We start from the raw sequence: 26,581 nt of genomic DNA on the forward strand, positions 1-26,581 counted from the left end.
ACATTAATGAAAAGAGTGGCAGAGACCAGTGTGAGTAATAACAGCGTAGTGCATTACTGCCATCTACTGGCATTGTTAGGTAAAGCAGCGACGGTGACGAAGATGCACTTGATGGATGGATGGATGGATGGATGGAACTTTGTCATTGCTAAGTACAGGTACATAGCAATGAACTGTTTAGTATCTGTTTACCAGAAGTGCAAATAGTAGAAATTGTGCAAATGAACAAGTGCAGGTAAACATGTACATCGATAAATAAGGCTGTCAGAGTGTACATAGAGAGGTATGTGCAAGTAGTATTTATTTAGTGTTTATGGGAATTTTTGACCGTTCCTCTAGAAGCGCATTTGTGAGGTCAGGCACTGATGTTGGACGAGAAGGCCTGGCTCACAAATTCCACTCTAATTCATCCCAAAGGTGTTCTATGGGGTTGAGGTCAGGACTCTGTGCAGGCCAGTCAAGTTCCTCCACACCAAACTCACTCATCCATGTCTTTATGGACCTTGCTTTGGTCACTGGTGTGCAGTCATGTTGGAACAGGAAGGGGTCATCCCCAAACTGTTCCCACAAAGTTGGAAGCATGAAATTGTCCAAAATGTCTTGGTATGAAGCTGAAGCATTAAGAGTTCCTTTCACTGGAACTAAGGGGGTGAGCCCAAGCCCTGAAAAACAACACCTGAATTCAATGGTTTGGAGGGGTGTCCCAAAACTTTTGGCAATATTATGCCTATCCTGCCACCTTATGGTAAGTATAGAACGAAAACCCAACCCATAACAACTCCTTTTACAGGAAAATAATTAATGACTGGGTGACGTAATGTCACGACATCATACTTCAATTTTTATCCGTTTACAGTTCTGTTTAATGTTGTGGAAAATACGTTATAGCAGATATAAACCACTTTCTTACCCCCTAGCCCCCTTTTGCCTGTCTCAGAAAAATTACTGTCCTCAAACTTTAAAAAGTACAAGCAATAAAAACAGTTAATAAGAATAAACAGGTGCTGTTATTTAACAGTGATTGATATAGTGAGGCTGTTCATGGAAGGAATCCCCAAGGTCATTGCTTCATAACAGTTAGAATAACTTTAGAAGTCTAAAGGTGGAGGACCTTGCATTTTCTGTAGCAATCAGCTTTTGTTTTCTATTATTAATTTCAAAAAGGGAATAGGAACTACTGTTTATAGCTGCTGGCTTTCCTTTTCATGGCTGTTCATCAGCTTAACTGTAAATGGATATGGATATATTTACATTTCTGGCATTCAGCCTTATCCAGAGCAACTTACATTTTATCATACAATTGAGGGTTAAGGGCCTTGCTCAGGGGCCCAGGGGTGGCAGCTTGGTGGACCTGGAATTCAAAGTCACAACCTTCTGATCCAACACCTTAACCACTAAGCTACCACATCAGGTATTACGTTGTACTGATGCTACAGAAGCTTTAAATAACAGCATGAAGAATGCTCCTGCTTGTATTGTAGAGTAAGAAAGCAGCGACACACAAGCTTGGTTGCAGTCCAGTTTATTAAGGAAAGCTGTTGGGTTAAAGATAAGGTGAAATTCTGACACGTTTATGGTACACAGTGATGATAAGCAGAAACACCTATACAGCATGTAACTGCGAATAGACTCGGTGTCTGTTGCAAAACGTGTCTCATGAACACACAGTTTGGTAAATATAATGCTACAGGAACAGTTAAATACACCATCGCCTTTAATGTCTTGGCCCCGTCTTAAACACTACTGGATCCTAATGACTCCAGTGAGACCGAGAATATACATCGCAGAGCAACGGGTCAGTTGTTCACGTGTGTCAAAGTCCGTTTTATATAGTTAAAGTTGTTGAAAGAAGAATTCTTTCTCTTCTCTCGCTTTAAATACTGCATTGTAACAGTGTGGGACAGAGACACAAAGAGCAATGTGAACATGACCTCTGTGTAAAACATGCGTAAAAATGTTCTCTAGAAAAAAAATGAAGCGGTTTAAAAAGACTACTCAGGGTCTCCTTTTTCCGGAAATGTGGAACGATTACAACCAGCACACACACACACACACACAAAAGAAAAACTAAACTAAACAGGGTATGAGAGCAGGACACATTTAACCGAGGCCAGCCCTCCACTGAGTAAGGCACCAGTCAGTTTCTGTACACCATCACACACATTATAATTATAATCATTATAACAATAAAAAAGAAAGAAAAGAAAGGCAGATTTCTCGGTTTATACACCAGGATGTAATGTGGGTGAGTTTGATTAAAAATATAATAATGTACGGTTGTACAGGGAAGTTATGAAGAAATCACATTTACAGTACTTCATCGACAAAGGGGTGTGTATGTGTGTGTGGGGGGAGGGGTCTTAGTAAACAACCCAGATAGATTGTTTTAGCAGAAGCTGCTGTTTTGTAATAAGCCACAAATTATTACTGAGGGTCATGAGATACCAAAATCCTGGTCATGAACTGGGCGACTTACTGCCCACGAATGAATATACTCTGGAGCTCAAGTTTTGGAGAAACTGCACAAGATGACAACACCAGAGAGTCTAGACGGTTCCCAGATTACAGTGTAATATTTAACCATATTCATCTGTGTTATTAGTTTCCCACAATTGCCTTGGTCTAATTGAACCGATTTCTCTCTCAATCGTTTGGCTGCAACAGGTCTGGAGCCCTCAACTTAATATCTCATGTCCTCTATGTAATAATCCATGGCAGCATTTTATCTCAGTGGCTCTTTAAAGTGTAGAAGACTTCTGAAAAGCCAGGTTTAGTCAGATTTCCAAGAAGTCCAAAATGACCCGGTAGCTAGGAATTTCAAGGTTGAGGTTTTTCTCGACATGATAGAATCCAGAGACGATATTCAGCCTGTAGTCTGACGCTGTCCTTTTCGGGTACATCCTAGCTAGCTGAGCCGGTATCCTCGGTTAATAGCTAGCTTATTCCCAGTTGCTTAGCAACAGCATCATGCTTCATGCTTGCTTTCCTATATCGAAAAATTCACAAGTCTGTTCGACTATACTCGACTGAAAATGAAAAATAAGTTTGTATACATTTTTTTCCCCAATACCAATTCTTTAGTCAACTGAATGATCCCTGATAAGATAATGGCAAGAAATACATGGTACATGAATATAATCAGTGGTATAAATCCTTTGCTAGCGTTGACAGCAGGTGAGCTTTGGGGGAGAAAAAATCGGCAAATCCATTAACCCAGTCGTTCCTAGGACCCTACGGAAGGCTGCCCGGTTCGTTCTCGTCGTCCATTTTGTTCGATGTTGCCTAAGTGGCCGAGCTTCCCTCGGCCTGAACCACGTCCTGTAGGAGTTTCTGATAGAATGGCGAGTAGACAAGCTTGTTGAAGTTCACCAGGTGGCTCAGTCTGATCCCGATTTCCTCCAGTTCTTTACTGATAGGAACCAGACCTCCGGGAACAGCCGGCAGGCTCCTGTTAGGACCCGGTTCCAAGAAGCCCAGGAGGTAGGACTGGATCCGAGAATCTGTGCAGAACAGCAGAAAAGCTGAGTGTGAAAAGGACGACTGTGGGGCTACGAATCTGAGAATTTGTGATTTCTAAATTGCAATACACACCTACAGAGATTACAAAATAAAAATCGGGTTAATGTAAAGTGTTGCCTCCTTACAGTGTAAAGCCCCCCAAGACAAAAATTATATCATACTGATGCTAATTGCAAAGCGCTAATATTACTTTGGCCAATATAATTGTACATGTCAAAACTAGGCATTAAAAGCAAAACGTTTACATAATTTCAAAATAAAAAACAGGCCACTGGTACTACATTGCTGCTGCTTTTCTCTGTAATTTGGGTCACACTGTTCACTGGTGCAGCTCTGGTGTATAATTAACTACTCCACCAGCTACTGGGGGAAGGTGCAAATGTCCATCAACCAACCTGGCAATGATTATTATCTAAATCTTTTAAAATGTCTGATCCTCGTCTATTTTAAGTTCAGTTTATTCAGTTTAAGCCATCAGATGGATTACGAGCAAAATATTAAGCAGCACCAAAGATTCTGCTGCACTGTATGTTGAACATCTGTAGACTAAACGTCTGGAACAGTAGTGTAGCTTGTACAATGAACAAGAGTTGGAAAATATGATGTGGTCATATTTTTGTTACATTTTTCTTTAAAAAATATATGATGAATATAAAGTATATAATTGTATAACAATTACATGAGATGAATTAGAGCGGAGACTGCAAACTAGGTCAAAATTGGGACGTTTGCCTTTACCTGCACATGAATGTAATATGGAGTTGTCCCGCCCTTTGCAGCTATAACAGCTTCAACTCTTCTGGGAAGGCTTTCCACAAAGTTTAGGAGTGTGTTTATGGGAATTTTTGACCGTTCCTCTAGAAGCACATTTGTGAGGTCAGACACTGATGTTGGACGAGAAGGTCTGGCTCTCAGTCTCCACTCTAATTCATCCCAAAGGTGTTCTATGGGGTTGAGGTCAGGACTCTGTGCAGGCCAGTCAAGTTCATCCACACCAAACTCACTCATCCATGTCTTTATGGACCTTGCTTTGTGCACTGTTGTGTAGTCATGTTGGAACAGGAAGGGGTCATCCCCAAACTGTTCCCACAAAGTTTGGAGCAAGAAATTGTCCAAAACGTCTTGGTATGAAGCTGAAGCATTAAGAGTTTCTTTCACTGGAACTAAGGGTCCAAGCCCAACCCCTGAATTCAATGATCTGGAGGGGTGTCCCAAAACTTTTGGCAATATAGTGTACCTTGATATGTTGTTTTTCCTCGTATCAGCCACCACAATGGACCAGAACGAATGTATATACTGGTTGTGATTAATGAGATGGAGTTTCTAATCTAATCATGTATATTCCAGAAAATACAAGAAGAATTTAATTTTTCCAGCTTCACTAACACTTCCAGGAAGGATTTCTTACATCTAAGCCAATAGAAACCCTGTTATATAACGTAAACGTTATTCTAAAGGAATAAAGTAATTACCGACGAGTTTACGGATGGGGTTATCTTGGGACTTGACAGCTGCGATCTGGCCTTTCAGAGTGTTCTGTCGGTCTGGGTGAAAAGGAGAGAAGCCATGCTGAGTCAGACATTCCCCCAGCTCCAAACACAACTTCTCCCCAATGGCGGTGAACGTCTCGTCTGCTTTAAAAGAGCTGAACACACACACACACACACACACACACACACACAGTGAGAGAGTGATTGCTCTTGTACATGTGTAGGGACAAAAGCAGAGCGTATGTGATCCCCAGTGTGCAGAGTCATGCTTACGGTGTGTGCATGTCAGCCAGCAGGATCCTGACTGTGTTCTTCAGCGTGTCCATGAGCCCTGGCAGCCCGGAGATCGCCTCCCCCGCGCTGTTATACACGATCAGCAGCACAGACGCCACCAACGTCAAGCGCTCCAGCTCCAACTGCATCTCCAGAAACCTGCCACGATCCATCAGCACCGTCTACGTGAGAGAGAGAGAGTTATATTTTATATTCTAAAATAGACAGGACAAAAAGAAAGAGGGAGAAGAGGAGAAAAGGTCTGAGAGAAAGTGACGAGAAGGAAAGGTAGAAAAGGTAGATAGAGAAAACCAGATTAACAGTGAAAAGGAGGCAGACAGGATACAAGCAAGGGAGGAACAGAGAGAACGGTATGAAAAGATAAACAGACAAATAAATTTATAGATACGTAGAGTCAGACAGACAGATGGACGGAATAGGAAAAACAAAGTGACAGAAATGGAAGGTAAGACAAAAATGACAGACAGGTGGATTGACAGACAAATAGACAGACAGACAGCTAGACTTACAAATAAACAGACAGACAGATAGATAGATAGATAGATAGATAGATAGATAGATAGATAGATAGATAGATAGATAGATAGATAGATAAACAGACAGAAATATAGACTTACAGGTAAACAGTCAAAAAAGATAGAGACATATGTACAGACAGACAGATAAACAAATAGAAAGACAGATAGATTGACTACAAATAGACAGATAAACAAACATGAAGAAGTAGAGACAAGGGCAGATGTGTGGGGAACAGAGAAAGGAGACAGACAGAAGGACAGGCAAACGGAATAGCAAGGAAGGAGTGAGATAATGAGAGCATGGAAGTAAAGCTCACATATGTGTGAAAGCAGTATATAAGTGTGTGTGTGTGTGTGTGTGTGTGTGTGTGTGAGCTTAATGCTGTTACCCCAATTCTCCAGGATAAACACCGAAATGTCAAAGACTCTTAGCCCACCTCTGGGAATGTGTCTATGCCGTGCTCCCAGTGCAGCAGTCGTAAATAGGCATGGTTGTGCACGTGGAGCAGCAGCTGTGAGGAGGAGACGGGCGAGCTCGTAGCGCCGCCTTCAGCACCTCTGACCACCGAGTCCGCCGACTCCTGCAGCCACTTCTGAGTGAAGTCCAGAGCAGCTGAAAACAAGCGTACGTAATTATGAATCGGGTTCAAAACGTTTCAAAAAAGGTGTTTTTTTTAAATCATTATTTAATTATGTATAAGGAATACTACACTACTGAAGGGAGATGGGGCTTTTGGTTATAAGAAAACTAATCAGTGGTGTAGTGGCTTAAATCCATGTTACTGGAAGCATCCTGAAGTTGATTGGAACTCTGTATATCAAAGAACGTGTCAGGGTTTTTTTTTTGTCTGTTTCTAGTTACATTTAACGCTGTGGAACATCTTTTTGAATTAAGCGCATTCCTGTTATTGCAGCTATAAAAAATCCCTCCCTCCCCAGCTTCTTTTTATCCTCTCTAGATACAAACAAGAACAAAAAAATATGAAGCTTGTCATGTTACCAAGAACCTTCAAATCAAAAACTTCTCTGTTGCTGGAATTTACAGCTTTACCTCTGTCTGTTGCTCTTAAACTGGAGACTCGTTAAATAAATATCACCTTACTGCAAACCGCACCATATCGATGGTTAGAATTTTGTTCAATAGTTTATGCAAGTCCATGCTATTTTCCCAAACATTTCCCCTTTCCCTATTCCACATATTGCCAAAAGTTTTGAGACGTCTGCCTTTACATGCACATGAACATAATATGGAGTTGCCCCGCCCTTTGCAGCTATAACAGCTTCAACTCTTCTGGGAAGGCTTTCCACAAGGTTTAGGAGTGTGTTTATGGAAATTTTTGACCATTCCTCTAGAAGCGCATTTGTGAGGTCAGGCACTGATGTTGGACGAGAAGGTCTGGCTCACAGTCTCCACTCTAATTCATCCCAAAGGTGTTCTATGGGGTTGAGGTCAGGACTCTGTGCAGGCCAGTGAAGTTCCTCCACACCAAACTCACTCATCCATGTCTTTATGGACCTTGCTTTGGTCACTGGTGTGTAGTCATGTTGGAACAGGAAGGGGTCATCCCCAAACTGTTCCCACAAAGTTAGGAGCAAGAAACTGTCCAAAATGTTTTGGTATGCTGAAGCATTAAGAGTTCCTTTCACTGGAACTAAGGGGCTGAGCCCAACCCCTGAATTCAATGATTTTGAGGGGTGTCCCAAAACGTTTGGCAATATAGTGTATGTCGCATGTGTACAATAAATCTCCACACTTTGTTGATTTGGTATAAATTAGTAAAAGTCTCTTACAAGGCTGTTTGTTGAGAAAATCCTGAAACTTGTTCCTCTCGTACTCCACTGAATGCTGCAGCAGGTGCGGCCGGAGACTGCTGACAGCAAAGTTGGCCATGTCGATCTTCATTTTGTCCAACACTGCAAAAATAGACCTGCAAGACACAGAACATTGATTCGTTCTACAAATACGGAAATTGTATAGTCCTGAATAGTCCTAGTAAACTCTGTGTAAACAGAATCCTGACTTTTTTTGTTTGACGTTTCACCCGGGTTTAAAAATCAATCCTGGCTCTTCATAATATGACATTTCAAACTGTACACTGCTGAACCCTGGCTTAACATTTTTATTTGCATACAAATAAATGCCATTTGTGGCATCGACGACTATGAGTAGAACGCTTTAAGTAACTGCTCCTCTCTCGGCTTTTCAAATCAGAAATGAGAATTTAAAAAAAAAAGTCGTCATGTAAATACTTTTTGGCAGTTTTTAGCCTATTGAGATGCACAAAGGCAAGAAAACAAAGATGAAAAGACAAAAGAAAGAAAACATACAAGAGCAATGATTCACATACCTCAAATTCCTTTTAAGCATGGAGAGACTTGTGTTTACGTGGTCAGTAGATCATCTCTGACCATAAGTGTAAAAAAAATAAACTTCACTTCAATTTATGACATTATTATTTTTTCTTTCTCCCTTAAATGCTGTAACTATGGTTTACACAATGCTCAGGGTTTCTCCGAGTGTATAAAGCATGTGATATGAGGCACAGAGGCACTGTTCAGGTTCTGACTGCACTATAATAATGAGGCGATGTGGTAGCTTAGTGGTTGAGGTGTTGGACTACTGCTCAGAAGGTTGTGAGTCTGAATCCCAGGTCCAACAAACTGCCATCACTGGGCCCTTGAGCAAAGCCCTTAACCCTCTATTGCTCAGTTGTATAAAATGTGATAAATGTAAGTCGTGGGTGTCTACCAAACTCCATAAATGTAATGATTGCTAAGGATCTAGGTGTAACATTCTAACGCTGCATGGTTTCACACTGTACACATCTGGCACCATAGTGTGGATTCAACACTGCAAAAGTGCACTAATCCTTTCTCAGAGCAGAGTTTAACAATCCCGGATGTGAAATGGGTTAAAAGCAAGGTCTAAGCACAGAGGCACGACAATACCCTGGGCTACTGTTAAGTGCAGTCTGAAAAGCCCTGGTCCTTCCCTCACCTAAAAAGTTGCACGATGTCTGTGATGTCCCGGAGCTTGCGGACTTCTTCATCTCTACATGGTGCGCAGAAGGCGCCCATGGTGTTGATGATGAATTGAGCCACTTTGCTGATGTCCAGTGCTCCGTTCTCCGCCTGCTGCTGGATGAGTGATAGGTCCAGCGCCTCCTCGATCTGTGCTTTCAGACGTGTCTGGTACGGCATCAGGAAGGACAGCAGCGTCTAAAGAGGACAATCAGAACTGAATTGCATTGGCAAGGTGCAGAAACAACAATTAAATATTTTGATATTTACAGATGTTACATTAAAAATATTCTGAGATAACTTGACTAATTGGCATTAAATATTAGACAGTCATTAACAATTTATTACTTTGTATGCTTATGCATTTGTGTGCATTTATTCTCAAATGTACAAAAAATTGTAGCACCTGTACAAAAGTATAATATTTGTGTGTATTTTGGCTCATTTTTGGAAAAGTCATCACAATTACCATGATGGATGAAATGTGATGGAAATGCTAGCTAACATTATAACAGCACTGCTGAATTCTCAAGTCTGATTGGTCAGGAGGTATTGCTTATTTTACCATTTAATTAATTCTAAAATAGTGCACTCATTCTAATACATTATCATTTCTATAACCAGCAGCTCATGCACAGGGGCTTGTACAAGAAGGTGCTTTACGTAATCTAAGCTAAATAATAAACCAGTTAAAAATGTTGAGATGGTGACGTTTTCTGTTAGAGATGTTTATTTAATGTTCACCAGTTGGAGCCGGTGGTAAAAATGTTCTTGTAAGTTTTCCGATATGAGAAAGTCTTTAGGAAGGAGGAGTTTGTGCTTTGTGGTTCATGATCAAGAACACATCAAGCTGTTTTTTATTAACTTCAGGAGAGGAAAAAAAAGAGAGAGACTGGTGTGGGAATTGCTGTGTAGCTGCTACAGCATAAGCGATAACAGGAACTAGGTCTATTTTGGTGTCCTGAAGGTGTCCCCAGGTCTATGTTGGTGTCCTGAAGGTGTCCCCAGGTCTATGTTGGTGTCCTGAAGGTGTCCCCAGGTCTATGTTGGTGTCCTGAAGGTGTCCCCAGGTCTATGTTGGTGTCCTGAAGGTGTCCCCAGGTCTATTTTGGTGTCCTGAAGGTGTCCCCAGGTCTATTTTGGTGTCCTGAAGGTGTCCCCAGGTCTATTTTGGTGTCCTGAAGGTGTCCCCAGGTCTATTTTGGTATCCTGAAGGTCTCCCCAGGTCTATTTTGGTGTCCTGATGGTCTCCCCAGGTCTATTTTGATGTCCTTAAGGTGTCCCAAGGTCTATTTTGGTGTCCTAAGGGTGTCCTCAGGTCTATTTTGGTGTCCTTAAGGTATCCCCAGGTCTATTTTGGTGTCCTTAAGGTATCCCCAGGTCTATTTTGGTGTCCTTAAGGTATCCCCAGGTATATTTTGGTGTGCTCCAACATTTGAATATCCAGCGTGTGTTTTTTAACAGATTTTTTAACTTAGCAAAACTAATCATGTTGCCGCTATAATTTAGACAGTCTTACCTCTTTAATTTCCCCAACCAGTTTGATAGCATGCTCATAGACAGGCGGGTCATCGTTCAGCTGGGATTTAAGACACTCCCAGAATGCCTTGTGAACAATTTCCTTAACTTGTTTCTCTAAACTGTGGAAAAAAAGATCAGAAATTCTTTTAGTTTTCTGATTAATAAATTTAGGGGAAGATTGAGTTTATTAAGGACTTTACCTTCCCTCAGCAGGTTCAGCGGGTTTGATTTTAAAGCCACCGTTCACTACGATTTCGTGAGCCAACGCCATGTTAGTCACGCCTTTAGCCGTCTCCATCAGCTCCTCCACGGACACGAACTTGGACGGGCTGGCTGTGGACGCAATCACACACCTCATATGGTGAATTCAGCATATACAAGGAATATCTCTGTGTGCAGTAAGCAGTAGAGAAATATAAATGTGTAGGCTTGTGCAATATTGGTGTTTAAATTAGATGTTTAGACTTTCTGTCAGGTTTAAGTGAGTTGAGGAGGTTGTGTAATCGGGGGAGAAACTGAACGGTGGATTTTTGAGCGTAGTTATACACAGTATGGAAAAAAAAAACCCAACAATCCTTTTAGAAATCAGTTCTGTAATGTCTTCATAGCTTAGACGTTTCCTCTGTTGATGCTGCTCAGTGTTGCGTGGTGTTGGAGAGAGCACTTTCTAATTTTCACATTATTTGTAAATGATGTCATGGTCTCAGATGGTGCTGAAGGCTGCAGAGGGTTTAGTCATTACCAGTTATTTACTAACTGAACCCTTTTTCCTAGTACGCTGGTGTTCCATTCTGCCGGTGGAATGAAAATCGACTTATCAGAAATTTTTAATCAGATTAAACAAATGAATTACTTTATGGCTGAAAGTCTGATATAAATGAATCAGGACTCTGTTGACTTTCAATGTATTTGTAGCTGCTTATGAACAAGCACTTGGGGCAACTCAGAGAGCTGAAATGAGGTTGATTCCATTTTTGGAAAAATTGTTACATATTCATGGATATATGATGTGTATAAACAGGTACATGTGTGTTAATGGTGTAAGATACCTTAAACAGAGGTTTGAGACATGCACAGCACAGTTACAGAGTGTGTGTTAGAAGTAGAGAAATCGCTAAACTGGTCTTACACGGAGGAGTCTGTCGGTGAGGACTCGGCGTGTTCGTTCGGATTCTTTTCCGCACCAGCTCTTCTGATGCATCTTCCCGGCCTGTGGAATCTTCTGACCCTTTAGCGTCGACCTTCTTTCCCTCTTCATTTGATGACTCATTGGGTTCTTTGGGCATCCTCCACAAGCCAGCTGTGATCTGGACAAAGCCGGGATCAGCTCTGATCTGCTTATAGAGTAGACACATACACAAAAATGAACATAACTTTGTTGTTGTATCATTTAAATGTAAAAGATTTGATGGAGAGAAAACATAGAAAATCTCTAGTAACAAAAATGTATTCAGCAGTGCATTTCTTTCCAGTACACATACAGACAAAAGAATTAATCCTTTACAAAATGTAAAAAAATAAATAAATAAAATAAATTATAATGAATATACACTATATTGGCAAAAGTTTTGGGACACCCCTCAAAATCTGTGAGTTCAGGGGTTGGACTCGGCCCCTTAGTTCCAGTGAAAGGAACTCTTAATGCTTCAGCTTCATACCAGGACGTTTTGGACAATTTCTTGCTCCCAACTTTGTGGGAACAGTTTGGGGATGACCCCTTCCTGTTCCAAAATGACTGCACACCAGTACACAAAGCAAGGTCCATAAAGACATGGATGAGTGAGTTTGGTGTGCAGGAACTTCACTGGTCTGCACAGAGTCCTGACCTCAACCCCATAGAACACCTTTGGGATGAATTAGAGCGGAGACTGTGAGCCAGATCTTCTCGTCCAACATCAGTGCCTGACCTCACAAATGTGCTTCTAGAGGAATGGTCAAAAATTCCCATAAACGCACTCCTAAACCTTTTTAAAAACCTTGTTAAATCTAAACCTCCTAAGCCTTCCCAGAAGAGTTGAAGCCATTATAGCTGTAAAGGGCAGACAACTCCATATTGCATTCATGTGCATGTGAAGGCAGCCGTCCCAAAACCTTTGGCAATATAGTATATCTGCTTTATTGTCACTCTACAGTATGACCACAGAAATTGTTTCCTGTGTTTCTGCTCATCAGTTTTCTTTACGTTATGCTGCATGGAAAGGTTTAAACAGACTTTTGTTGTTTTTACTGTCCCGTGAGTGCGTCATGCTGATTTGACCTCATTCAGATAACGGAAAAACATTTGTATCTAGAGTAAACACTGAAAAATGCACAGAAGCAATTCTACTGGATTATGAGAAAACAAAATGAAGAAAAATAAAGGGAGATTTTTTTATAATTAATGACAAAGGAACATTCAAGCAAAATGAACTGAATTTTTAGAAAACAATGACAAACAAAAAAAAATGACAAAGTCGTTTATTGTGGTGTTTATTTTTCGTGAGTGGAGAGGCTTGTGAGGTTTGTTTTAAAGAGTTCTAGTAAACAAAAATAATAATAATAATTTAAATGTGGCATTACACAAGACTTTGAGTAATACTAATAAAAAAATACAAAGTTTATGAAAATAAATAAATAAAATTAATATTAATAATAAATAAATTCAATAAATACATTTCATTTATTTATGTATTTATTTAAAGCTAAAACATAAAAAACCTAGCACACTAAGGGACGTCCTTGCCTGTGGTATTAACACAACATCATGTTGTTAGTCACAGTCTGGTAAATGTCCAACGCAGAAAAGCTGACATATCACGACAAACAAATTTAATAAATTCAATATGAATACTCTTCAATAGCATGTCTGTCCACTCTGTCATTATGTCCCTTTTTATCTTCTGAACAACTTTTGTTCCGTGTCAGTGGTCATTATTGCTGACATCTCTGCTCTGCTGTCCTGTGTACATTTCAAATCAGGTCTGGAGGTGGATGCTGGGGGAAAAAAGTCATTTCTAGTCTAAACTCTTTTTTTTTAAAATTGAGTCAGGATTATATTCTGCTCAGCTATGCCGTAGAACACACCCACATTTCTACAGATTTCTAATATTATTCATGCTCTCCCTGAAGCTATAAACCTTAGTCAATGATTCTGATCCTAATGAACTGCTCTTTTCAGTCCTTCCACAACATTTCTGTTGGTCATTCCAAAATGCTACACTTCTTCTGCTTTGTCCATTTCTCTGTAGACTTCCTTTTGGGTTCAGGGCCATTATCTTGCTGCATGACCCACATACAGTTAAGCTTCAGCTCATGGACAGGTACCCTGACACTCTCCTGTACAATTTGCTGGAACAGTCTGTGAATCATACACCGGTAAATAATGGCAAGCCGTCAAACTCGAAAGGAAACGTTTCTGGTAACTGGTGATCAATCGTACACGTGTATAGTTTTTTAACCTTATACGTAATGAACGTGGAGGTAAACCGTAGGGATTAAGATTTGAACGCACAAACCGTTCTGACCACATGCTTGGTTAAACAATAGTTACAAATTCGCAGTGTCAGGGCAGTAAAGACTAACCAGCTGGCCAGCACTTGAATGACTTGTCAGGACAACCCCCAGCACACTAAGTGTATTGTTACCCGTTACTGCCACTCAGCTGTTGTCAGGGATCCTAAACTGTCGCAAGCTGGGGTTCGAGAACAGACTAAAGGCTCAGAGGAAAACGACTGTTTAACGTCCTTTTCCCCCGCACGGATATTTAATCTACAGGTTACCAGGCAACCTGACAGTATTCTGCTCTGCAAGGAAGGGCTTTACTGTTTACTCAAACCTTTTGTGGCGTTTAACTAACTCGTTGTTGGAGAAGTGCAGGAAAACAGACCTCAGGCTCGTTTAATTCATGCTAACGTCAATGTCACGCACAGCTGATGGAAATGTGACTCATAGCACGGTATCATTGTCGTGATGTTAGACAGGAGGGCTAAAATCTGTCAATACCGCAAGGAATTTATTACGGACTGAGTAAATGCATAACATCATGACGTCTTATCGATGGCACGGTACGAGTGTGGGAAAGGAAGTCTTTTTTTCCTAAATTAGATCTCAAACAATCAGAGTGGTTTGGCATTTAAATGATCCTGCCCATGATCACAAAGCACCACCTCCACAGTCTACAGCAGCTCATAAGAGTTTCTTTAAAAAGATTTGCACATCCAAAACACAAATGAGTGTTCTGAACCTTTTGCAAATTAATGCATATTTCTATAGTAACAACCTAATCAGTTGTTTTTTATTATGTTTTGCATATCTTTAAAGTTATTTGTATGTTAAATCGACTAATGATGAACGAAACACTCATTTTGTAACGCTACAGTTCCAGTGAGAGCGGCAATATGATTCTGTATGACAAAGTATTTCCTTTTGAAACAGGAAGTCAGACTGACAGCATGTTGTAGAGTTAGATGACAGCTAGCAGTGTCTGAGATACGGCCTTCCCGCCCCTATGACAAATCTACACACAGTAGCTAACAGTAGCTTAGAAAACTAACTACATATGGAGAGCACCGAAGTTTTTTTTTAACTGTCAGGATTTCTCATAACCTCATGTCCACCTTAAACGATGACGATGGGGTATCTGACGTATTCATGTGGCAGATTAAATTATATTACTTTTTAAATTACTCTTACTGATGGAGAAGTTTCAACGGTTTATATTTCTTCCTGTCACGCAACAAAGTCCACCTTCAACCAACTGAATAAACATTTTTCTCACTCAAGAGAAGGGAAAGCGAAGAGGGGAAAAGGGAAGAGCGTTCAGGAAGATCTACAACCAAAAACGCACTAAAGAACACTGACGATCTACTACTGTAGAGCAAGACCCGTAAAAATACAGAAAACAAGTAATAAACCAAATCGACATATACATTCAACCTGAGAACAGATCTTCATCCGAATCCTGAAACTAGAAAAAGAAAACCCAGTTCAACAAATGATGCAAAAAATATTGCTTTCCCATTTATTTATTGTGTAAAATGTACCGACATTAAATATCATTAAAGATTTCCACTAGCTGGTGATCAACTTTGCACAACAGGTTTTTGACCCATTCCTCTTTACAAACCTGCTTCCACTCAGTGTTGTTGGTGACCCACATACAGTATATCTTTAGCTCATGCACAGATACCCCGACACTCTAATGTAGAATCTGCTGCTACAATCTAGGAATCATAGGTCCCTCAATAATGGTGAGCCGTCCTGGACCCGGAGCAGTAAAGCAGCCCCAAACCATGACGGGGCCACCCCCATGCTTCACGGTTGCAGTGGGGATCTTATGTAGAAATGCAGTGTTCAGTTTTGCTTCAAAACATAACGAAAATTAAACCAATATTTTGGATTCCAATAGGCATTTGGCTTATCCACCTCAGCTTGAACAGACGGGCAGTAACATCCATTTATGGGGAGTTGTGGACACCTGCCATACATACCACACCTGTTCAGTGTTTTCCTTAGAGTGGACCCATAAACACTGACAACATCCAAAGATAAAGTTGTCTGTAGGTTCTCAGATGTTACCCTGGGGTTCTCTGTGACTTGCGGTCATATATTTTCATGGCCTTGGAGCATTTTTTTTGCTGGAAACCAAACTCTTTACAAAGGTTTTTAGAACTTTTTCAAGCCCAGTGAGCATTGACAACTTTTTAGGTCCCTTATTTGATCGAAGCATGGCATGACATTTGACAGTTAAGTCCCAAGTTTATTAAATCTTGACTCATAGGTGAGCCTCATGGCCACGCCCTTGATTGAAACACCTGACTTCATTTAAATTAACTCCTACTCTTCGAGCTTCACATACCTTTTCCCATTTGCGTTGGATAAGTTTGCTTAATAAATAAACATAAAAACTACAATGGTTATTTGCTTCATTTGTTAAACCATGGTCTCTTGATGAAGATCTTATCTTATTCAGGTCAGATATATGCAGGAATACGAAACATTGTAAAGGAAATCATAAACTTTTCAGCTGCACTGTAGGTGTAAATGATCTATATACGCTTTCAGTAGGTTATTTACAGCTTTCTCGTGGCAGGAAAATCGTGAAGCTGTCGGTGTGTGTATATTTAGACAATGTGAATGTAAATACAGGATAGATAAGTGGTCTTTTCATGCCCCTCCACCTAATTAGTTTGCACTGATATGACACTGACATGACACTGGCTCAATCCTAAATCCCTACCACTACCCTACACTAGTGCACTATTTAGGGCACGAATGAACAGCTCCTAATCCCTACACAAGTGCACTACATGCACATCAGTCTCCCATGTCGGACGTTACCCTTTTTAAACCTAGCTTCTTAACTTAGCATTGCTTGGCTATCTACGCAGATAATGACAAACTGAGGCTTTTGTTCTTAAATTTAGCTCCGCTGTTTTTCGCCTCTACATTAGCTAAGGTCATGTGATTCATTCATTCAAAAAAAACAAAAACAAGCAAGCAAGGCAACGCGCATTTAAGAACAAACAACCTTACCTGACTTTTTCGATAAACAAGCCAAAGGCGTCAACGCTGTACTTAGAAGCAGAAGGTCGCGTTCTGCCACTTGTAGGATAAAAATAAAGTCTCTAGCTCACTGCCAAACCACCTACGAAACGTTTGCTTGGATTCTCGATGAATCTGATGGCCAAATAAACCTTTCCTATCCGTATTCCGACAAACCCCGCCTCCTGTCCTGGGCTTGACCAGTAGTTCAGGTTTAAACTCGCAAACAGTACGTTAATTTGACAGTTTACGGTTGTTATGTTGTATTAGCCAATCAAAACAAAGGACTCCGGATAGTTTGCACCAATCATAGCGCAGGGAGGCGGGATTACACCGAATGCGATTAGGGAAAAACTTCGAGGCGTCTATTTACGGAAGTATAACCGCACTGTAACCGATTGGAGTTCTTTAACGTTGCAACATAGCTGACTCGTATGCGCACGAGACATGACGGGAAACTACATTTCCCACAATGCAATGCAACTCCAACTCCCACCCCCTTATTTTAAATTCAACGGTTATTTTTCTAAACGGAGATTTGAGGGCTTTGTAAACAAACGTATGAACACGTATTGTATAATCTAGCGTAGTTTTTAATCGAATAATAAATGGCTTTAATTAATTTGTCACGTTGAATACTTTAGTAACGTGCTAATAATAGGTTCAAAAAAATAGGTTTCCTGGTAGAAACTGTAGAATCAGTAGGACATAGAAGACAGGGATAGGTTTTTATTTCCAACAATTTTCTCAACCCATATTGATCAAGACCACACAAAGTAGATTAGAGACTAGAGACGGAGTGTCTGGACTTCTCCTTCTCCAGCTCAGCACTTAAACTGGGTCATGTCATGGAGCCTGTGAATCTATGTTTAGTCATCAGTAAAAATAGACACTAAATGGCATTTGTCTGTGTGGTCTCTCTTCTGCCAGATTCAGCCGACAGAAAACTATAACATAATTTTACCTTGAATCATAACCATTCCTTAAATCCTCTACAGAAACTGTTTTATCCTGGTCAAGCTCAGGGTCAGTGTACAGTATGATTTTTTATTTTTCAGAGGATGAAAGATGGCTTATAAATTGGTTCCATTAGGACATGACATCCTTTATTGCTTTATTAATGAACAGACAAAACGGCCTTGTGCATGGCCATGTTGGACACACTGCTCGGATTTCTTTCTGTTGGTCATTTGTTCATATATTAGGATGTAAACTGAATTTGTCGGATCTCCAAGTTATTAAACCTATCCTCTCACCTCTCTGTAAACTAGAGGATAGTATCTTGTGCTTTTTGTAATGTTTTACTTCCCTAACAGAGTTTTAGACCGATTATATTCTTAGTTTGTGACCTCGTGGACCAGTATCAGGATGTATAACAATATATAACAAAAAAATGTAAAAACAGTATAACATTATTATATTAATACTGAATTGCTGTAAATATATATTTTTTGTCCTAATGAAGAAATATAATGGCAGCACATTTAGCGTCTCGTTCATAATTTATTTGTATAGTCAATCAGCAAAAATACACTATGTTGCCAAAAGTTTTGGGACACCTCTTCAAGTTATTGAGCTCAGGGGTTGGGCTCGGCCCCTTAGTTCCAGTGAAAGGAACTCTTAATGCTTCAGCTTCATACCAAGACATTTTGGACAATTTCATGCTTCCAGCTTTGGGGATGACGCCTTCCTGTTCCAACATGACTGCACACCAGTGCACAAAGCAAGGTCCATAAAGACATGGATGAGTGAGTTTGGTGTGGAGGAACTTGACTGTCCTGCACAGAGTCCTGACCTCAACCCCATAGAACACCTTTGGGATGAATTAGAGTGGAGACTGTGAGCCAGACCTTCTCGTCCAACATCAGTGTCTGACCTCACAAATGTGCTTCTAGAGGAACGGTCAAAAATTCCCATAAACACACTCCTAAACTTTGTGGAAAGCCTTCCCAGAAGAGTTGAAGCTGTTATAGCTGCAAAGGGCGGGACAACTCCATATTACATTCATGTGCATGTGAAGGCAGATGTCCCAAAACTTTTGCCAATAGGTAGTGTAGATTTAACTGTGGTGTTTTATGAACACCAGATAATCACCAGGGAGAGTGTCAAACATCTGAATATCCTCAGTATGTGTACACAAGCCTGCTGAAACTTTCAATAAAATCACGTATCAAGTGACATAGTATTTAATATAAATACTTAAACACCACGGCACTTCTTTCCCTGGAGCCTACTCATCATGTTCAGTTCCAGTGTTTTCTCAAGCACAGTGTTAATACTCCCTAGAGTCATCATCATCATCATCAGTTAATGATTCTGACAGCTTTATTTTGACATGGACCAGGAGATGGAAAAATCTTCACCAACCCTCTTTAAAAGTGATTTTAAAGGATTTAATTATATTTTCAAGTTACCAATTGCTGTTTTAGTTTAGTTTAGAAAATCAGCAGCTATTATATTAAAACTGAGGACATTCTTCATGGAACTAAGACGTGTTTAAATAAGTTATACTTTATGGCTTAAATGAAATACACCGATCAGGCATAGCATTGTGAGCAGTGAGAGGTGAAGTGAATAAGAATGATGATCTCCTCATCATGGCACCTGTTAGTGGGTGGGATATATTAGGCAGCAAGTCAACATTTTGTCCTCAAAGTTGATGTGTTAAAAGCAGGAAAAATGGACAAGCGTAAGGATTTGAGCGAGTTTGACGAAGGGCCAAATTGTGATGGCTAGACCACTGGATCAGAGCATCTCCAAAATTGCAGCTGTTGTGGGGTGTTCCCAGTCTGCAGTGGTCAGTATCTATCAAAAGTGGTCCAAGTAAGGAACAGTGGTGAACCGGCGACAGGGTCATGGACGCAGACCAGTCAGGGTGCCCATGCTGACCCCTGTGCACTGTCGAAGGTGCCAACAACTGGATCAGAACTGGACCACAGAGCAATGTAAGAAGGTGGCCTGGTCTGAATGAATTTTCTTTTACATTTACATTTACATTTCTGGCATTTGGCAGACACATGGCACTAGGATACACTATGGGAAGAAAGCGAGCCAGCAAGGGCAGTGTCATGCTTTGGGCAATGTTCTGCTGGGAAACCTTGGGTCCTGCCATTCATGTGGATGTTACTTTGACACGTACCACCTACCTAAGCACTGTTGCAGACCATGTACACCCTTTCATGGAAACAGTATTCCCTGATGGCTGTGGCCTCTTCCAGCAGGATAATGCACCATGCCACAAAGCAGAAATGGTTCAGGAATGGTTTGATGACCACAACAACGAGTTTGAGGTCTTGACTTGGCCTCCAAGTTCCCCAGATCTCAGTCCAATCAAACATGTGTGGGATGTGCTGGACAAACAAGTCTGATCCATGGAGGCCCCACCTCGTGACTTACAGGAATTAAAGGATCTGCTGCTAACATCTTGGTGCCAGATACCACAGCACACCTTCAGGGATCTAGTGGAGTCCATGCTTCGACAGGTCAGGGCTGTTTTAACAGCAAAAAGGGGACCAACATAATATTAGGCAAGTGGTCATAACGTTATGGCTGATCTGTGTATTCCTACACAGTGAGGAAATAAGACGCAGGTGTGTTTTTGAACATTAGGTGTCACCAAATCCTACATTTCTGGAACAGGCGTAAGCTTTGTGCTGTGGTTTTTTCTACCTTTCTAGAAAGGCTGAGGACATTAAAATCCACAGAGGCCTTTCCAGTATGTTGAGTATTCTTTGTCATCCTCATAAAAAAGACAAATAAAAATTAATGTGATGTTGAATTAATGTGTTTTCCCTATTGTCTGTTGTGTCCAATACTACTACTACTATTACTACTACTACTAAAAAAGATTTTTAGAAATAGGTTATTCATCTTATTACCACTCCCCCAGCAACGGCCGTCATCTCCCGGATCTGATTGGTCCAATCTTAATAGCATAAAGGACTTTGATTGGTTAAAGCTCCCAATATGTTAATCTGAGGTATCATATCGTGATTTGATTGGCTGTTGCTTTTAACGGTGACCCGCGAGCGATTGTAGGCGCTCGAAGGTTCTTCAGGTGATTAGCTACTGGCTAACAAGGTAATTATGAATAATGCAATAAAATAGCCTAACCTGACAACATATGTATCATAAATAAAGAATAGCGTCTAATTAAACATATTTATACTTATACTAATACAAAAGAGCATAAATTTTATGCTAGTTGCTTGAGCTAGTAACCTAGCTAATTTGTCGATTATTAGCTGCTAAGTTGCTATATCGCCATTTTGTAGACCGATGATAGTTTGATAGCTGTCAAAATGGCGTAGTTTGATGAACAAGCTCGACATTTTTAAAATTTATTCGTCATGTTCACCAAATGTCAGGGACAGTTCAGATTCAATCCAGGTAATTTACAGCTATGCAATGCAAAAATACATATGACGTTTAAAAATATAATTAGCTGTAATTAATGGACTCGTAGCTACTCCTTGCAAAACAACGTCAGAACAATTACAACAAGCCGTCTTTTGGATTGCATTAATGTCGGAATTTTAATACACCTAATCGCGACGTGTTTATTGTCATTTTCCCACTGGAACGTGCATATGATATGTATGAAGCATGTAGTAACAGCCAGTATGGAGCAACCTTATGGACATTTATAAATGCACTTAAATGTTACAATAATAACTCTGTCGCGATATTCTTAAGAAACTCCAACTTTCTCCGTAATCCATATCTTCTCTTTTGGTATGTCTGAATATCGCGATAGTCCCTCCCTCCCTCCGTAATTTAAACCCGCCCACCACCGTTCTATGCCGCCACCCATGTGCTCCGGTCAGTGCCTCGTTAGCGCAGTAGGTAGCGCGTCAGTCTCATAATCTGAAGGTCGTGAGTTCGATCCTCACACGGGGCATAAGCATTTTTTCCTCCTTATCCTCTTGGGATTTTCTTCAGAGGGCACATGTATGTCGCGATGAAAGATCAGTTTAACTTTTTAAACGTTATCTTTCGTTTTAACAAGTACTGAGTAACATAGGTGTTTCAATTCAAGCAAAACGTCTCAGTCCTGATCCTGGAAAACTCCGGTTCCAGTTTTTCTTTACAGCCTCGTTAGCGCAGTAGGTAGCGCGTCAGTCTCATAATCTGAAGGTCGTGAGTTCGATCCTCACACGGGGCATGGGCTTATTTTGAAATTTAATAGGTGTTAGGAGAAAGTGTCTTTGTCTGCAAAACAAAATAACAAAACTGAAAACACAATCCAGAAAATGGAATTCATTGAGTGCTGCTTTGAGGAAGGATGTTCACTTGCTGTGATTTTGGATATACTGATAGCGTATCATGGCGTAAAGATTATTTTGCGATCTCTAAAAACACACCTGAACTATTCAAGATTAAAAGATGTAAGTAGCGCTAAAGCAGAGCTGCGTTCATACACATACCAATCCATCTTCTACTGCTGCAGCCTGCTGGACTTCCTGTATATCCTTAGTGTCAGATGTCTCTTCCAATCAGAGGGTAGAATTCTGTTCACAAACTCTACCTACCTTTTCAGCTTTGTGTGAATTGTCATATTTTTTGGATTTGTTATTGTATTTTGCACGTCTTGGCAAGTGTACTAAACCATAAAGTGTACATTTACAATTTGGTGTATAAATTTTTCTCACAGAAATTTTACACCACTTTGTAAATATGCCCTGTAATGCTTAGATATTCAAAAGCCTAAAACAAAATAGGGATGCACGATATGAAAAATTTAAACTGATATTGATAACCGATAATTAAGTCCTTCTCATGGCCGATACCGATTACCAATATGTTCATATTTTTATATTAGAATTTTCAAACAATCTGCAGTTTGTGCACCCAGGAGAATAGAAAATATAATATGGACTGATGAAACTGATATTTTAGTAGCTCTTGCCTAACTGTAATAGCAAACACCAGTCCTGACTTCAGATAATCAGAACAGAAAGGGTTTAACAGAACTATGACAGAACTATGGTTTATCTGCAATTAATACTTCATGCATAACATTGAAATGCATCTATTCAACCTTTTTAGCGCATGAGGATGAGGAAGGTATATGGGTGATTCTCACGAAACCATTGAAACACCATGGCACTAATGATTTTAAATATAAAGTGTGTAATTTAGTAAAATAAAAAAGCATCAGAATAAAGACAATACTGTTCTCTACCTTGCACAATGTGTAATTTCAATATGAGAATGAATTATTTTTCTATTTTACTGCATTTGCTGCTGAAATTCTCATTACCGCAATGCGTCCGGCTGTGTCTGAATGTGTGTTATGTTTTAATTTAAACAAATTAACATAAAAAAAGTAGAAAAAAAATAAATGGATGTTCTACTATATTATTCTAGATGACAGAAAAAAATATTTACTGAATATTCATGTATAATAATCATGAAAAAAAGTAGGAAAATGATGTCTGTGCCTGATGTTCTCATTCTCCACAACATTTCTTAAGGACTGTTTAAACACACATACAGAATGTAAATAAAGTTTGATTATGAGTGATGGAGCACATGGGACAGTTACTTCAAGATGGCGACCAGGTAAGATCATCTTTTTGTATCTCTCCAGTTAAACGTTAAATATTCTATTGTCAGAATGTTAATATGACTTTTTGATTATCATTACCGAAACAGGAAGTTTTCTACATTTCGAAATTTTTTAGAGTTACAATTTTTTTATGAAAATGTACTTTATTAAGGTCTAATTATATGCATTGAGAAAAATTTTTAAAGCCATCATGACTTCTCTATTGTTAGCAAAACATCCTGAGGCACCTCATCCTCTGCAACACCATTCTCATATACCACAACCATTTAAAGCCAGTTATGGTAAAGAGAACTTATATAACGGGAATGAGAGCTCTACCCAACCCCACAACTTCAGGCCCAGTTTAGAACACACACACACACACACACACAGAGTAAGCATCAAGTCTATATTATTTGATGATGTATACATAAAATGTTTTATTCCCCCATGTTATGAGACTAATTTAATGTAATGCTTTCTTTCCGCTTCCAGGAATCAAAAACAAAAACAACCTGGCAAAATAAAGAAAACTGAAGAGCTGACTAAGAAGCAACAGGAAAAGAAAAAAAGACAATGGTCAGTTATTTTTTAGTGCCATGGTAAAATGGTTCATGTTTTTTAGGGACACGCTGAAATGTTGTCCTGTTTATTCCTGTTTTAATGTTTTTCTTAATTTTTTTTTATTTTTGGCTTTTGTATTTTTGAAGCACTACACAATAAAACTCTTTTGAACTTGAATGCATGATTGTGCAAATATTATCTGTTTCTTTCTGCATTATCTCAGACTAGTATACAAGTTTCAGTATAAATCTCAGACTAGTATAGTTAACATTACCGAAACCAATATATCATTACCAAAACTCATGTTTATTAGATGTTAATTTAATTAATAGAAATATAGTACTTTGATTTTAAATGTATGTGCAGAATCTTAAAATTATGTTCTTTCAGGTTTGTTATGTCATTTTGAAAAAATGTCAGGTTTCTTCGAAATATTTTTTAAAAATGGTTGTAAATTGTGGACAGTGTTGCGGTAATGAGAGAAATCAGTCAAAATTTTAAAAACTGTTAAATTAAAAATAAATATTATTTCAGAACTTGAAGTAACTGTGCATAACTATTAATAATCCATTTTTAAAACTGTGAAAATGTATTTGCTTTTCTGACAGTGTTGATGTTTTCACACTGTTGCGGTAATATTTTTTAGGACTTATTTTGGAAATTTTGTTCAAAAAGGTGTTAAATGGTAAGTAAAAGTTTTTAAATTAATGTTCACAAATACTCCCGACTTTGTTGCTAATGTCTGAAAAAAAAGTTGATTTAAGCATTTTTAAAATTTTCATGTTTGAAATTTTTAAAACCAAGATTTTGTGAGAATCATCCATATAGACCTTAAATCACATGTTTTACAAATACATCATAATTAACATGGATTGAGATTTGTCAACCTCAAGAATAAAAAGAAAAACAAAAGTGCATTCTCTACAAAAATAAAGTGCATCCTCAACAAAAGAGCATAAGGCATGGTTGAGATTTCTCTGAAATTATATAGTTTAACATAAAATAAATATGTGGGATGAGGAAGGTATATAGACTTTAAGTCACATGTTTTTCAAATTCATAGTAAATAAGTCATAAACTATAAATTCCATGACTTTGTCGTTTATGGCTTTTGCCTTTTCGCTGTCTCTGGAAAACTTTTTACAATTTTCAAATGCCTGCTGAATGGGGACATTGATGCTCCGTGTTTTAGGCCTCGCGCTGCTTCATATTCTTTTAATACAGCTTCACCACGATGACGACACTTCAAGTGAGATATAAGATTTATTGTGTTAAACTTTGAGACCTTTTTACCTCCTCTCGGAATCGTTGCTGAATATGCGTTTACAAATAGCAATGGCATTGTCCTCCGCTGCCAGAGAGAAAAACTTCCAGACAAGCGAAGCCATGTTCACAGATGATGACTTAATGACCGCAGCACAGGCTCAGAGTCACTGCAGTTTAAAGCTGCAGTCATGTGCACTCGGAAAGCGGACGAGTCTCGGATAAATCAGACTGATGGATTGATGTACCAGCAAGCGTACTTTATCGGATCTGGTTATCGGATTTAATTTATTTATCGGAGCAATAAAAATGACGTCATTTTCACCCATATCGGTCGATAATTTATCTGTCCAATAAATATTGTGCATCCTTTAAAAATAAAACAAAAAAGAAAGAAAGGATCTTGTTTTCAGTAGCTCTTGCTTTGAGATTTCAGTAGTTTTTGCTGCTGGACAAACATTTAAGCTATTTATCTGATTCAGTGTAACTTTATAAACCCTGTCATTTGAATGTCTTCACCGTTCTGTGATGCAACAAGGATATGCAACATATTATAGGAAAGTTAAATGTCCATCGAATAGTGACAAGGCAGCTGGTGAATCTAAGTAAATCTCCTGTTCAGAGTTGATCTTCACACAGGGCAAGAAAGTGTTTTTTCCTCATCTTAACTCAGACATACATTTAAATCGCAAAGAAAGATCAGTGTAAGGTCAGCAGTCTGGCTCGCAGTCTCTGCTCTAATTCATCCCAAAGGTGTTTTATGGGGTTGAGGTCAGGACTCTGTGCAGGCCAGTCAAGTTCCTCCACACCAAACTTTCTCATCCATGTCTTTATGGACCTTGCTTTGTGCACTGGTGTACAGTCATGTTGGAACAGGAAGGGGTCATCCCCAAACTGTTCCCATAAAGTTGGGAGCATGAAATTGGCCAAAATGTCTTGGTATGCCGAACCATTAAGAGTTCCTTTCACTGGAACTAGGAGGCCGAGCCCAACCCCTTGAAAACAATCTCACACCATAATCCCAACAAGTGCAACAAATGGTAAAATTGTTCAAATTAAATGCTCTTATCAAATCTGTGGTTGATACACTATATTACCAAAAGTTTCGGGACACCCCTCAAAATCATTGAATTCAGGTGTCCCATTCGCTTCCATGGCGACAGGTGTATAAAATCCAGCACCTAGGCATGCAAACTGCTTCTACAAACATTTGTGAAAGAATGGGTCTCTCTTAGGAGCTCAGGGAATTCGAGCATGGTACCGTGATAAGTTGTCACCTGTGCAATAAGTGTATTTCTGACATTTCCTCACTACTAAAT

General features: G+C 39.4%; 1 protein-coding gene and 2 non-coding genes across 4 annotated transcripts; 2 read left to right on the forward strand and 1 right to left on the reverse strand.

Moving 5' to 3' along the window:
- Window positions 1–1,506: 1,506 nt before the first annotated feature.
- Window positions 1,507–17,065, reverse strand: tcp11l1 (t-complex 11, testis-specific-like 1). Of its 2 annotated transcripts, none has more exons than XM_058397525.1 (10): window positions 16,877–17,065; window positions 11,493–11,700; window positions 10,564–10,696; window positions 10,362–10,482; window positions 8,820–9,040; window positions 7,613–7,749; window positions 6,259–6,434; window positions 5,283–5,464; window positions 4,992–5,164; window positions 1,507–3,500 (listed from the first exon to the last, which is right to left on the reverse strand). In XM_058397525.1, exons 2-10 carry the CDS (start codon window positions 11,647–11,649, stop codon window positions 3,283–3,285), a joined length of 1,518 nt encoding a protein of 505 aa, XP_058253508.1. In that variant the 5' UTR covers window positions 11,650–11,700; window positions 16,877–17,065; the 3' UTR covers window positions 1,507–3,282. The 2 variants fall into 2 exon arrangements, with proteins under 2 accessions (XP_058253508.1, XP_058253507.1); XM_058397524.1 differs by having other exon boundaries at window positions 11,493–11,697; window positions 16,877–17,064.
- Window positions 17,066–21,712: 4,647 nt separating this feature from the next.
- trnam-cau (transfer RNA methionine (anticodon CAU)) lies at window positions 21,713–21,785 on the forward strand. The gene has a single exon. It is a non-coding gene; the product is annotated as a tRNA-Met (tRNA).
- A 191-nt stretch (window positions 21,786–21,976) lies between these two features.
- trnam-cau (transfer RNA methionine (anticodon CAU)) lies at window positions 21,977–22,049 on the forward strand. Its single transcript has one exon. It is a non-coding gene; the product is annotated as a tRNA-Met (tRNA).
- The last annotated feature ends 4,532 nt before the right edge of the window (window positions 22,050–26,581 follow it).

The sequence above is a fragment of the Hemibagrus wyckioides genome, linkage group LG08 (genome assembly GCF_019097595.1).
Source record: "Hemibagrus wyckioides isolate EC202008001 linkage group LG08, SWU_Hwy_1.0, whole genome shotgun sequence".
NCBI classification, from domain to species: domain Eukaryota; kingdom Metazoa; phylum Chordata; class Actinopteri; order Siluriformes; family Bagridae; genus Hemibagrus; species Hemibagrus wyckioides.

Excerpts from the sequence above, each read along its gene's own strand:
- tcp11l1 (XM_058397525.1), bottom strand. The coding sequence starts at position 11,649 with ATGCCCAAAGAACCCAATGAGTCATCAAATGAAGAGGGAAAGAAGGTC. Across the intron at positions 6,435-7,612 it reads TTTTCTCAACAAACAGCCTT|CTGCTCTGGACTTCACTCAG; the intron begins GTAAGAGACTTT and ends GCTTGTTTTCAG. Across the intron at positions 5,165-5,282 it reads CTGGCTGACATGCACACACC|CTCTTTTAAAGCAGACGAGA; the intron begins GTAAGCATGACT and ends GTGTGTGTTCAG.